Source organism: Mauremys reevesii, linkage group 7 (assembly GCF_016161935.1).
Source record: "Mauremys reevesii isolate NIE-2019 linkage group 7, ASM1616193v1, whole genome shotgun sequence".
Lineage (NCBI taxonomy): Eukaryota > Metazoa > Chordata > Testudines > Geoemydidae > Mauremys > Mauremys reevesii.
In genome coordinates, this window is record NC_052629.1 from 2,645,165 (window position 1) to 2,658,542 (window position 13,378).

The 13,378-nt window shown below is 48.0% G+C and overlaps 1 protein-coding gene across 2 annotated transcripts in view; it reads left to right on the top strand.

Annotated features, from left to right (window-relative positions):
- Positions 1-1,160: 1,160 nt before the first annotated feature.
- FBXW4 (F-box and WD repeat domain containing 4) overlaps positions 1,161-13,378 on the top strand; it is an 87,983-nt gene continuing 75,765 nt past the window's right edge. The window contains exon 1 of one of the 2 annotated variants that reach the window (XM_039481292.1): positions 1,161-1,511. In XM_039481292.1, coding sequence (XP_039337226.1) covers positions 1,264-1,511 — 248 coding nt within the window. In that variant the 5' untranslated portion in view covers positions 1,161-1,263. The remainder of the gene's footprint in view (positions 1,512-13,378) is intronic. The other variant, XM_039481291.1, reaches the window with a different exon arrangement.

Below are 13,378 nucleotides of genomic sequence, written 5' to 3' on the forward strand. Positions count from 1 at the left end.
ATTTTGGCACAATATTTGCTTTCTTCAATTCCTCTGGAACTTTCTCAGTGTTTCAAGACCTATTAAGAAGCAACATTCATGCTCCAAAGAGCTCCTCGGCCAGCTCTTTTAAAACTATTGGATGCAAGTTATCCGGACCTGCTAATTTAGTCAAAGCAACAAAGAATCCTGTGGCATCTTATAGACTAACAGACGTTCTGCAGCATGAGCTTTCGTGGGTGAATACCCACTTCTTCAGATGCAAGACAATTTAGTCAAGAAGACTACTTGAGTACTTAAGGTTAAGCACATACTTCAGTGCTTTTCTGGATCAAGACCTAAGTATTGAATAAAGGCCTTCTCTTATGGTCATCCTATTATATTCTGAGGTGATCATATGCCATTAATTAATAAATATTTGCCTTTTTAACTGTGGGGCAGGTTTGGAGTTCTATGATTGGTAAGCAATCCCGGTATACAGCACTCTGAGCTGGTGGAAGGTGCTATGGGCTTGTATGATATTGTTAGATTATTATTTGTTTACCCAAGAGGGGAGAGTGGGGCTGCATGTCTGTTTTGGGTTAGGAGCCTTCCCTGTATAAAACGCTCCAGACTGGGTGGAAGATGCTATGAAAACGTATCATATTAGTAAATTATTAATAATAAATAATATGTGCCTGCTCCAGTGCGTGCAGGGCTGTGTTTCCGCATTTGCTCAGGAGCGATCCGTATCCCCATCAGTGCAGGCTCCTGCAGGATGGCACTAATGACTTAGTTATTAATTCTGATTAATTATTCTTTTCCTGCCCCAGTGTGCGCAGGCATGTGTTTGTCATGCTGGCGTTCGGGGCCCGGATGATACTGTTAAATTATTGTTAATGCACATGAGTGGTTCTTTCCCTGCCCCGGCATGTGGGGCCGCATTTCCTCGGTGGGCAAGAGGCGACCCCTCGCTCTCTGTGCCCTGGCAGCGCTGACTGGCCGCTCCGGCTCATTATTCAGTTATTAATGAATATTTGGCTGCCCTGGCCAGTGTGCGGTGGGTGGCAGCCTTGCCCGGGGGGTGGGTGCGGAGCCCACCCTGGGGCACCCAGGATGTTATGAGCCCTGGGCCCAATTACGGAGTTAATTAGCCAGCCGGCCAGGCCCTGTCTGCCTGGGGAGTGACAGGCAGCTGCTCCTGCCCCATGTGACTGGGGGGAGGCTGCCCCCGTCCATGGCTTGGCCTCCCCCAGGCAGCAGCAGCTCCGGCTCCCGGGGAGGAGGGGCAGGGGCTGCTGCTCCATGGGGAGGAAGGGCAGCCCGCGGCCCCCCCAGGCGGAGGGGGGATGCGGGGCCGCCCGCCCCTCCCTCCTGTGGGCCCTGCCCGAGGAGCTGCTGCTGCTCATCTGCTCCTACCTGGACGCGCAGGCCCTGGGCCGGCTGGGCCAGGTCTGCCGGCGGCTGCGCGCCTTCTCCGGCCGGGACCTGCTCTGGCGGCGCATAGCCCGCGGCTGCCTCAACTCCGGCTTCACCCAGCTCGGCGCCGACCTGTAAGCGCTCCCCGTCCCCGCCTCGCGGGCTCCCCGGGCCGGCCGCGGCGGGTGGGAAAGGCTGGGGAGGCCGCGGCCTAGCTGGTTGCCAGGGGCCGGCGCGGGGGCTGGCGTGGTCGCTAAGGCGCAGCGGGGGCTCCGCGGCCGTAAGGGGGCTATTCCCGAAGCGCGGCTGCGCCTGCCCGAGCTGAGCCCAAGGGCCCGATCCGGCCCCCACTGGAGGCCAGGGCAAGGGGGCGCCAGGCCCCTCGTCACCTGCCCTGGGGGAGGGGAGGGGAGGGAGCCACTTACCCCCCCCCCCCCCGTGTACAGCCTCAGCTTGGCCCTATGGGTGATTGGGGCTGGCCAAGCTGGGACGCCTGCCTCCCCGCCCCCCCCCCGTGGCTAACAGAGGTTAAAAAGCCCGGGGGGGGTCATGTCAATGCAGCCCCACCCTGTGCTAGGCGCTGTGCAGACCAGTATGAAGACCCCATCCCTGCCATGAAATACATGTGTGTGCGTGTGCATATATACACCCACCCACCAAATCCCCATCCTCTCCCCTAAACGTGGTGGTCATGAAAAGGGGGGGCGGGGGGAAGCCACATGTAGTCCAGGTAAGTAGGTTATCACAAATGACGCAACGTGAGCGCACACCTGCATCCAAAATATTCATGCTGGTGTCGGCCAGATAGTAGCCTTGCTCCCTGTGTGTGACGTCTGGTGATGTCCCATGCCGGCCGTGTTTATGGTTTTACAGTCACCTTTATCTAAAAACAAAAAATTCTCAAATTTTCCTTGGTGCTCTGTGGAAGGTTCATTCAGCAGTGAAATTGACTGTGCAGAATGCTGTCAAGTTAAACTTGCTCCAAGCTGTTGTGGAAACAAGCTTTGTCCAAACCAAAGACCATATTAAAATAATAATGCAGATAGCTCATGAGCGTAGTTTGTAAGCTCTTTGAGGTGTGGCCTGACTTTCCCCTCCCCCCCATGTCTTTGTACAGTGCCTTGCACAGTGGGGCGTGTGTCTTGATTGGAGCCCCTAGCGCTACTGTGATACAAACAGATAATAATAAAAACATATTCCTCCGAAATGTTTGAAACCTCAGCATTACAGCACATCATTATATGTGAGCAAAAATTACACTGACTACATATGAAGCAGAAAGTAATTTTTTTTGTCCAAACTGAAAGAAAGGTCAGGCTTGAAAAGCCCTGGCTGGGATGATTTAGTTGTGGATTGGTCTTGCTTTGAGCAGGGGGTTGGACTAGAACCTCCTGAGGTCCCTTCCAGCCCGGATATTCTATGACTCTATGAAATGCAGAAAGTAACCAAAGTGCATTAATAGTAAATTGGGCTTTTTAAAATTCTCTTGCTTTTAATAACCCAGATGTAATTAGTAGCCAGTAAAGGCACTTGTTTGTTTACAACATACAAATCTTTGTGTTTCGCATGCTGCTCATTTCATCTCCTCTCCTATTCTCTGCCTACAAATTGTCCTTAAGGGCTCAATCTAGCTAACCTTTTACTTGTGCAAATGTTCCTTTGTAGTAAATGGGATTACTCATGTGCGTGAAGTTACTTACATGTATTTTTGGCTGGATAAGGCCTGTAAGGATAGGGAAAACAAGATCTACTGAGAAACCCACAAGGGAGACCTGAGTTTTTATTTTATTAACTAGCCACTTGTGGCCATCACAGAAGAAATGGCTCTTCAGGACTCATGTATTGTAGGACCCATTGGGGTTTATGGGTTATAAACTCTTCAGGGCAGGAACTTCATTTTCTTACTTGGATGTAAAGCTTGTAGCACATTTATAAAACAGATCATAGAATTAAAATCTCAGCCATGCTGAGTGCGATACAAACCTGTGTAGGAAAACCCAATTGGGGTTCAAGTTTAACACCTAACCCACTCGGCCATCACAGCCCAGGACTGCACTCTTTGCTCAGGCAATGCTCCCTTTGAAGTCAGCGGGAGTGAGGGCTGTGGGGCAGCTGTGCATTATGGCTTCTGGAGTCTGTCTGCTCTGATATATTATTTTGTCTCCTGAGGAAATGAAGTTCTGTATTTTTTCATTAAGAATAAGGTGGTGCAGTGCCGCTCCGGCTGCGGGAGGGATCAGGTATACAGCAGAGCAGGTGCAACACAGTGGAACGTAGGCCAATAAAGAGCTACAAAAAGCTTCAGTAAGTTTGCGGGGGATATGAGTGGAGGATGTTTGTAAGAGGGGGCAAGGGTGCTTGAACCTACATAAACTGCCAGGGTTTTGGTGTTCTCTTAGACACACTTTGGACAATTTCTTTGATAATTCTGGGGCATCCTTTTAAAATATTTCTTTTAATACCTCTGCATGCTGAGTACTATTTGAATACTGATAGTATGGTCCATGCTGTATAAATGGACACTCAGTCCTGGTCCCGGGGAATTTACAGTCAGACACGGACAATACACCAGATCAGTGGTTTTTAACCTGTGGTCCCTGGACCCATGGGGGTCTGCAAACTATGTCTAAGATTTCCAAAAGGTCTTCCCTTCCATTTGACTTTTTTTTAGGGGCCTACAAATGAAAAAAGGTTGGAACCACTGCACCAGATGACACTACAAGCTGCTTATGCAGCAACCTCAAGGAGTATCAGGTGGCTAACCAGCAGGCTTGAAAAAACCATGGAACCTCAAGGAGGGAGACAGGGGATGGCTCACTTGATGATTCCCTGTTCTGTTCATTCCCTCTGGGGCACCTGGCATTGGCCACTGTCGGCAGACAGGACACTGGGCTAGATGGACCTTTGGTCTGACCCAGTCTGGCTGCTCTTATGATCTTTACTCTTTGTTGAGGTAAATAAACTGAGTATCACGGCATCGGCTGTGTGCAGATCTGCTGGCTCTGCATGGAGATTAAAGATCTCATAGCACTTCTTGGGTGAGGATTATCCCAATGTTCTTTGACAAAATCTCCACATCTCTGTACACCAGCATGTTCCCTCCCTTCTCCTCAGTGCTGGTGTGTCAGTATAGAGCTATCTTGTGAAGAGCTGTGGAGTGAAAGGGGTGAGATGAATGTTCCATAGAGCACTGCTGCACACAGGTACCAAACTTGCACCTATGCTTTACTGATATTGGATTAACAGACCTTCCATGGCAGCTTTAAGTTTACTAGCTTTTTCTTCCCCGTCTATCCCCTGGTCTTTGTGTGTGTCTGGAAGCTGGAGACTTGGGGTGTAGGGATACGTGTCTATACATAAGGAATGATGGTGGTTTGGTATATGTGGCTCACTGGTCACAAACTTAACTATTAGAGTAGGTGCTTAAACTAAACCATTACAAGGTGAATGGAGTGGTGATAGAGACCAAAGATAGTTGGGCCATCTTGTCTATCATTCCCACTCTGGCTAATGCAAGATTATTCTCTGGAGATTTGCCAGTTTAGTTTTAAATTATATAAGTAATAGGGCTTCCGTCACTTTCTTTAGAGAAGCAATGGAAACATTGCCTAAAATTAAGCTTTTTGTTTTCAAGAAGTTTGCACATCTGCGTTCACTAGGGAAAGAGAGCAAAGAATGCTGGTGCCCTTACCAATAAATGTGTTGAACTGCACAGTTCTAGCAGAGATCTCCAACTGTTGGCCCCTGAAAGGTTAGCACATGAAATATGCTAGTGTGGAAGGTGTAAAATTCTGTGCAAATTTTCTTTTGATGGTACAGAAGTCCCATTTGCTATAGCTTTATGATTTATTACTGCTGCTGTTAAATAACTTGTTATAACAGACATCTGATAACACTGTGTGTGGGATAGAGGTAAATTTGGGTCTGAAATGTGGGATGTCCTTGGTAATTTTTTTTCCCCCTTCATTTTCTTAAAGGAACACCAACTTGAAAATGACACGTCTCTCAAAATTTTGTACCTTTAAGTATAACTGAAGATTTCTGTAACTGAAATCTCAGAGAAACAAAGCTATTTTTTAGTTTGTATGTTTGACTGTGTTGTCAGTTTCACTATTGTATGAACCTTTCATAGAGCAGTGGGAAAGAGAGACCCTTCCACCCTCCACCCCCCTTTTTTAGAAAAGGTGATTGTAAAACTGTGAACATTGGCAGCAGGGTGAGGCAGTAACTGAAACTCCTTTGAATTCATTCTTTGAAACTGCCTAGATTTCAGGTTGACTGTGCTCATCATATTTGTATCTGGACACATATTCGACACCACCCCACCCCCAACAACAACAAAAAACCCAACCCTGCTGAAGTGGTTCAGTCACATAGATTGGGTCCTTTTCTTTTAATTTCAGACTTTGGCTGTTTCACACAATCAGCTGTTGGTGCTGAGTGGTGGCCTTAAAATGTAACGCAACATTAACAACCCCTTACTCACACCGCCTCAGGTAAACACAGCTAATTAGGAGATGTGTGTTTAAGTGATGTTTCATATTCAGTGTGTTGATGCAACCACACACCTGAGGGAAAAGGAATGAATTTCCCTTGAACAGTGTTCTTAATAAAATTATCCCTTGGAAAAATAGGAAAGAACATCACTAATTCACATCCATTGTGTATTAAGGACTCTGGGGCCTGATTCAGGAAAGCACTTAGGAATGTGCATGAGTGCTTTGTTGGATCAGGCCGTTGGTGAATCAGCCGGCAAACAAACATTTAAAACATTTTACATCGCGGTGTACTTTGTTTTTTGACCTGTGTGGTTCTTGAATGTGACCCTGCAAACTCCATAGGCAGAATTCCCATTGACCCACTGGGCAGGTTCTTTGTGGAGCAGCTGCAGGATGAGACCCGAAATTTAGGATTGTATTTATATTTTATTTACATTACAGAAGTGCCTACCGACCTCAGGCTCAAGTGGAAATAGTGGCCCCATTGTGGTGGCTGCTGTGCAAACCCAGTAAAAATCCAGTCTAAAGAGCTTGCAGCCTAAGTGTCCAGGCTCCATGCACATACCGGGGTCTGCCCTGGCACAGGGCTTTGCAGCATCGGGGCCTAGGTTAATGACAAGATGCAATAGCTGGATGCAGGACACTTCCTGGTTACCAGTGTACGGTAGGGTATTATGTACAAGTCCTCTCTTAATAACTGTCTTTGCAGCTGAACCTTAACTGAGAAATGGTATGAAACCATTGCTTTGGGTGAGAATAATTGATGTATTATGGTAGTGCCTAGAGATCCCAGCCTCAGTTGTGACTGGTGCTGCACAGCGCACAGTAAGAGACAGGCCCTGCCCTGAAGCGCTTACAGTCTAAATAGATAAGGCTTGTTTAGCCGATAAGCTCTTCTGAGCGGGAGGGGCCGTGGAGGCTGAGGGAGTTGAAGCGACTTGCCCTCAGTACCACAGCTGGTCAGTGTCAGAGCCGGGACTAGAACCCAGGTCTCCACACCCCCATCCCGTGTCTAGCTATCGGACCTTATTTTCTCTCAAACTTATTAGCAAAGAACCAATTCTGAGGACCTTCTATTATATTGAAAGAAAAAAGCAAAGCAACCAGTGACATAAACTTATTTCCTCCTTGTTATGAAGGAATTTTAAAAGGCAAGTTAAAGATGTGGCCTACACAACTTGACAGTGTGTACTTTGTGATGTATAATAATTGTCAAAAATATTCAAAATGTTCTGCTGCATATTTACCTCTTCCCCACTCCTCATTCCTGCCTTACCCATTAGGAGACTTCACTTGTTCTCCAGTGTAGCATAATACAGGGGTTCTCAAACTGGGGGTTGGGACTGCTCAGGGGGTCGGGAGGTTATTACATGGGGGGGTCACGAGCTGCCAGCCTCCACCCCAAACCCCGCTTTGCCTCCAGCATTTATAATGGTGTTAAATATATAAACAAGTGTTTTTAATTTATAAAGGGGGTCGCAATCAGGGTGACCAGATGTCCTGATTTTATAGGGACAGTCCCGATTTTTGGGTCTTTTTCTTATATAGGCTCCTATTACTCCCCACCCCAGTCCCGATTTTTCACATTTGCTGTCTGGTCACCCTACAGTCAGAGGCTTGCTATGGAAGCAAGGGGGTCACCAGTACAAAAGTTTGAGAACCACTGGCATCATAGATTTTTTTCACGGACATATTTATTGTCTTCAGCCATTTGCAAATATCGTGTTTAATAGTTTCGGTGAGTTAATAAAAAGTAGAGTTAAAAAAAAAGCAAACACCTGCAAGAGCAGGAAATGGCTGATCTGCGCAAGTGTAGAAATACAAACTGCATTAATGACAGGAGGCGTCTTCCTGAGGCATCTGGGAGTGGAGGTGCAAAGCTTCTTTATCTCCCTTCAGGCCCTGTAAAGCAGTTTTAGAGTTCTTCTGGCTTTTAAGTCCAGTAAGGAAGCAGGCAGTAAAGTGAGACAGAAGCTACAGAGCGGCTTGCTGTCGAGGGAGAGTACAGCAGAGTCTCTGCCACTCCTGCGAAGCCCAGAAGCATGGCATGCAGTTAACTGGCCATGGTGTGCTTGAAAACTCACGGTGGGCAGACAACGCTTCTTGTCATCTTCTCCCCCCTCCCTCTCAACACCTTTTAAACTTAGTAATGAACGATACACGGATCTGTCAGGATAGCTTTCAGGTCTGTAAATTACTTCCACTAGTCTGGGGCACGAACTGAGATTGTTTCTGGTAAGATCTTGAGGCTGAAGTGAAAGAGGAACTTTTGCGTAGATCAGAGCTTAAAAAATGTATCCAGTATCTACTAGCCCGGGACTAAGCCTACTGATCAGAGTGGAAACACTTGTGTCGCTGTACCCCTGCAGCGTAAAGACACTGTTTGTTCACTGTATCCAGTCGTCACATATTGCAACTCAACTTTAAAAAAAAATTTTTTTTAAAAGAATGTACTGTACTACTAGGGCTGGTTGACTAGTGGAAAATACCTTCACACATTCACAGTAATTCTGTTAAGGCAGCTTCTCAAGAGGTTTTAAGCTCCTGTCAAAGGCAAAATCCTGCTGCAGCTTTAACTGTGGAGCCACGCTTTATGCCTCCATAATAGGGAACAGTTCTGCATGTGAAGAGAGATGGATCAGAGGCCTGGACATGTCTCTCCATATCCAGATTCAGTGATGCTTATTAAATAGCTGGCAGCTTTGAGCAAGGGTCTGTGTCTAGCACAAGGCCCTGATCCTGATCAAGGCCTCTGGACACTACCCTAATACGCATTTAATAATAATGAGGCTAAATGATGGACATGGACCTAGATGTAGGAACTAGGGCGCTGGGCGTGAAGTGGTTTCCATTATATACAGGGTTTATAGTTTGGTTCAATGGCTCTCAGCACCCCCACTATACACATTGTTCCAGTGCCCCCGGATGGAGCGTAGCAATGGTAATATACGGTGGCATCTTGTCAGCATATGCCCTCTGTTCTGTTGCTCTTTGCTGGCCTGTTCTGCTGTGTTTACGTTGTCTCTAGGGCTCTCTTCCATTTCAGAATTGTCACCTTTCTTAGCTATTTGAACCCTTTCAAATAGGAAAAAAAGAAAACATTGTCCCAGCCATAAGCTAAATGTGGGTCATGCACTAAAGGGGGTTAGGTGGAATTCCTCTACTGCAGCAGTTCTCAAACTGTGGGTTGGGACCCCAAAGTGGGTCGCGACCGCATTTTAATGGGGTTGCCAGGGCTGGCCTGGGGCCGAAGCCCGAGCCTCACCGCACAGGGCCGGAGCGGAAGCACGAGGGCGTCAGCTCTAGGCAGCAGGGTGCAGGTTACAGGCCCCCTGCTTGGGGCTGAAGCCCTTGGCCCCCCACCTGGGGCAGCGGAGCTCGGGTGGGCTCAGGCTTGCGGCTGATTGGTGCTGGCCAGTGTAGGGAAACCTTCTGGTTATCTTCAGAATAGATACAGCATAGACAGGATTTCCCTTCGCTGGGGCACCTTTTGCCAACTGTAAAAGAAAGAGAAACGTAGCCAACCTGCTTCTGCATCTTTGCATACTGCGCAAATGCAGATGGAAGTTAGCGACTCAAAACGGGCAGCACTTTTGGGAGTGTGCATAGTTATTGGGAGGGATAGTCCCTGCTCCTGGAAAAATAAAGCAAGAGGCCATCACACAGGGCCGCCCAGAGGATTCAGGAGGCCTGGGGTCTTCCCGCCACCAAATTGCCGCCGAAGACCCGGCACTTCGGCGGCGGGTCCCGGAGCGGAAGGACCCCCGGCTGCGGGTCTTTGGGGCACTTCGGTGGCAGGTCCTGGAGCGGAAGGACCCCCGGCTGCGGGTCTTCAGGGCACTTCGGCGGCGGGTCCCGGAGCGGAAGGACCCCCCCGCTGCCAAATTGCTGCCAGAGACCTGGAGCGGAAGAAGCTCCGGGGGCCCGGGCCCCACGAGAGTTTTCCAGGGCCCCCAGAGTGAGTGAAGAACCCTGCTCCAGGGCCCCCGAAAAACTCTCGTGGGGGCCCCTGGGGCAAATTGCCCCACTTGCCCCCCCCCGGGCGGCCCTGCTGCCACATCTTCTGTAAGACAGTATCTGTTCTTGCAGGCACCGTTGTTTGCGCTCATGCTGAACTTACACAAAGCAAGTAGGAATCTCCCAATAAAAGGCTGGAAGATCTTGCAGTTGCAGCAGTATCTTTCATGACTGCGGGAGCCTGGTTATTGGGGATCACCAAACGCTGCGAGAGGGGAAGCATTCGGAGGGAACTTATTCACTCTTGGCTGAGCGATATTTTTTTTTCTTTTTTTGAGGGGCCCAGGGCAGTCACTGCGGAGAGGTGGCCTGGGATCACCTGGGGCAGTGGTACGAAGGGACTGACCCACTCCCTCACTTCAGCAGCTGGGAAGTATGGCCCATAAGGAATATTGTATTTCTTCTGGTAACTCTGCCAAGAAAGAGAGGAAATCCATAACTTGAGCAGAATATTTAAACTTTTTGTGGGCTGGGGGGTGAGGTCGGAAGCGGGAAATGAAAATCTTTTTATAGTGGGTTTGTCGAGATTATTTTATCCTGGAAATGTAGTGGACGATAAGAAATGTTCATTTTCTTTTTCTTACAACCCAGCAACAAGCTCTTCTCTTTACACGGGACTTTCAGTTCTGTGCACACCTGATGGAGGACAGATCCTGCTGCAGTCAAATACTGTAGCGCAAGCTTCAGAGTATTGGGAGTGGGTTCGTTAGTCTAGTTGTCTGCTGATAAAGATACCCAGGTGATGTGCGGGGTTTTATAAGTTGTAGTCGGTTCTCATGGTTAGAAAGCATTGTAACCATCGCACCTTGGGCTGTAATTTCTTTAGAATTTACAAGTTAAAGTCTTGATTCTGCTTGTCTGATTTCACTGGCGCCGTCTTGTGCACCCTTTGTATGTGAAAAGAACAGGAGTACTTGTGGCACCTTAGAGACTAACACATTTATTTCAGCATGAGCTTTCGTGAGCTACAGCTCACTTCTTCGGATGCATAGAATGGAACACGCAGACAGGAGATATTTATACATACAGAGAACACGAAAAGGTGGAAGTATGCATACCAACGGGAAGAGTCTAATCAATTGAGATGATCTTTTTTTCTCCCGCTGATGATAGTTATCTCAATTGATTAGACTCTTCCCGTTGGTATGCATACCTCCACCTTTTCATGTTCTCTGTATGTATAAATATCTCCTGTCTCCGTGTTCCATTCTATGCATCCGAAGAAGTGAGCTGTAGCTCACGAAAGCTCATGCTGAAATAAATGTGTTAGTCTCTAAGGTGCCACAAGTACTCCTGTTCTTCTTGCGGATACAGACTAACACGGCTGCTACTCTGAAACCTGTCACTTTTTATGTGAGAAGTCCCATTGTTGCAGCAGGAAGTACTTGTGCAGCCGAAGGACATAGGATCAGGCACGTAATTAATCTGACAATACAGTGGAGGTGCATGAGACCCGATGAAGGTCCAAAGTCGTCAAAGATCAAATCTTTCTGAAAACATTGCCCTATGGAGGATTGGTTGATTATTCTTGAAGGGCTTCATAGCAGAAGGATGCTCTTAGAGAGGCTGCTAAATGAGGTGTCTTAATTTTTTTTAATTATGAAGAAATTTCATCCTTCAAACTTGTGTGTTTTTTAAAAAGAATTGAGAGCTGTGTTTAGTGAATTGTTCAGGTGCTTGCCTTAAACTGTCCTTTGTTTATAGACCGTGCCTGCCAGCATTTGAAAGCTATCGCTGCCTAATCTTTGTTGTACAGGTGTTTGCAAAGATGATAGGTACATAAGAATGGCCAGACTGGGTCAGACCAATGGTCCTTGTAGCCCAGTATCCTGTGTTCCGACAGTGGCCAATGCCAGGTGCCCCAGAGGGAATGGACAGAACAGGGAATCATTGAGTGATTCATCCCCTGTGGTTCATTTCCAGCTTCTGGCTGTCAAAGGCTTAAGGCTACCCAGAGCATGGGGTTGCATCCCTGACCATCTTGGCTAATAGCCATTGATGGACCTGTCCTCCAGGAACATATCTAGTTCTTTTTTTGAACCCAGTTATAGTCTTGGCCTTTACAACGGGTGAAGCAATACTTCCTTTGGTTTGTTTTCAACCTGCTGCCTATTCATTTCATTGGGTGACCCCTAGTTCTGGTGCTATGGGAAGGAGTAAACAACCAGGAGTACCTTAGTATCTAAGCGATGGCCTCCCCCTTCTGATGTTACCCCTGCCTTCGGGCCCCCGCTGTGCTTTGTGTAAACAGAAACGTTTCAGAAGTCAAATCGATGATCACTTTCCAGCTCCATTGAAATGCACTGGGTGCAGGAGAGCTGTCTGGAGGGACAGTGGGACTGTTTAAGAAACAAAGCCCGCTGGCCCTTCTACCTAGGGAATGCTGGCAAGCGTGCTAGGAGCAGAGGACGGCTTGCTACCAGGCGTCGCTGAAGTAGCTAGCGAGTAGCGTGGGTTAAGCAGAGACCAGCTGTGGCGGGCACTAATTGCACACGACCCTTTCCTGCACAACCCCCCTTCCCATCCCAAGGTGATCGGGACTGATGTCCCCCGGGTAAGTGGGTGACCAGCCACATAAAGCGGAAGATCCTTTTTGAGCCGTAATTGACCTTTTTGGAACCTCGCAAGCTATATTCGGGCTTACTGCCTGCCTGTGTGTCAGACTGGGGCACTCTGCCTGCGCATTGTATGGGAGGTCTCTGCTGGAGGCAGCCCGTGGGGGAAGTGTGGGTGTTAAATCATTGGCTGAGCGAGGGACTTGGAATCAGGACATGGGGGCGATTTTACCTGTGGGGAGGGAGGTGTTTCAGAATCATGAATACAATTGAATGTGGGCACAGAGCCCAAAATCTGTCTGGGAGAGTCTTAAGTGATGATAAAAGGAAGCCTGCTCATTGAGCCTGTTTCCCCAAAATCTCATTGCTCAATCTATAATGTAAATGGATTGTGAGTGATGATGCGGCTGCTGTGCCGGACCCGACTTCTCAGCCTCTTAGATCCAAATGCAGAGCACTCTCTGGCCCTGCAGACTCTTGTGAGAGCTCTTTGGAAAACGGAATTCCTCCTTGCACAGGCTAGTCTTGTTTTTCTGGCGTTGGTAAAATGGAAGGTGAACTCAGGAAGCTCTAACTTTCTTCTCTGGCCTGGCTTTACTGATCATAAACTTACACGCTGCAGAAGGTTTCCTGGGGACGAAAAGCTGCGTGTGGGTGAGGGTGTTTAAAATGGGTCACATGCCCAGGAATGCAGTCAAATTTTAATGGTGGCTAAGTGCCGGAAAGCATAGACAAGGGGAGGGGGAGAGAGGAGAGAAAAATGAGCCCCAGGCTATGGAAAGAAGGCTGGGAAAAAGAGAATCTGGCCAGGCCCCGGGGCCAGGTTAGAGATTCCTACACGCATTAACAGCCACAGGAGATGTTTATTTACAGGGGGCTAATCTTTTCTGGGTGCTCTGTCATTTTAAAAACAATATCAGTTCTTGGGAA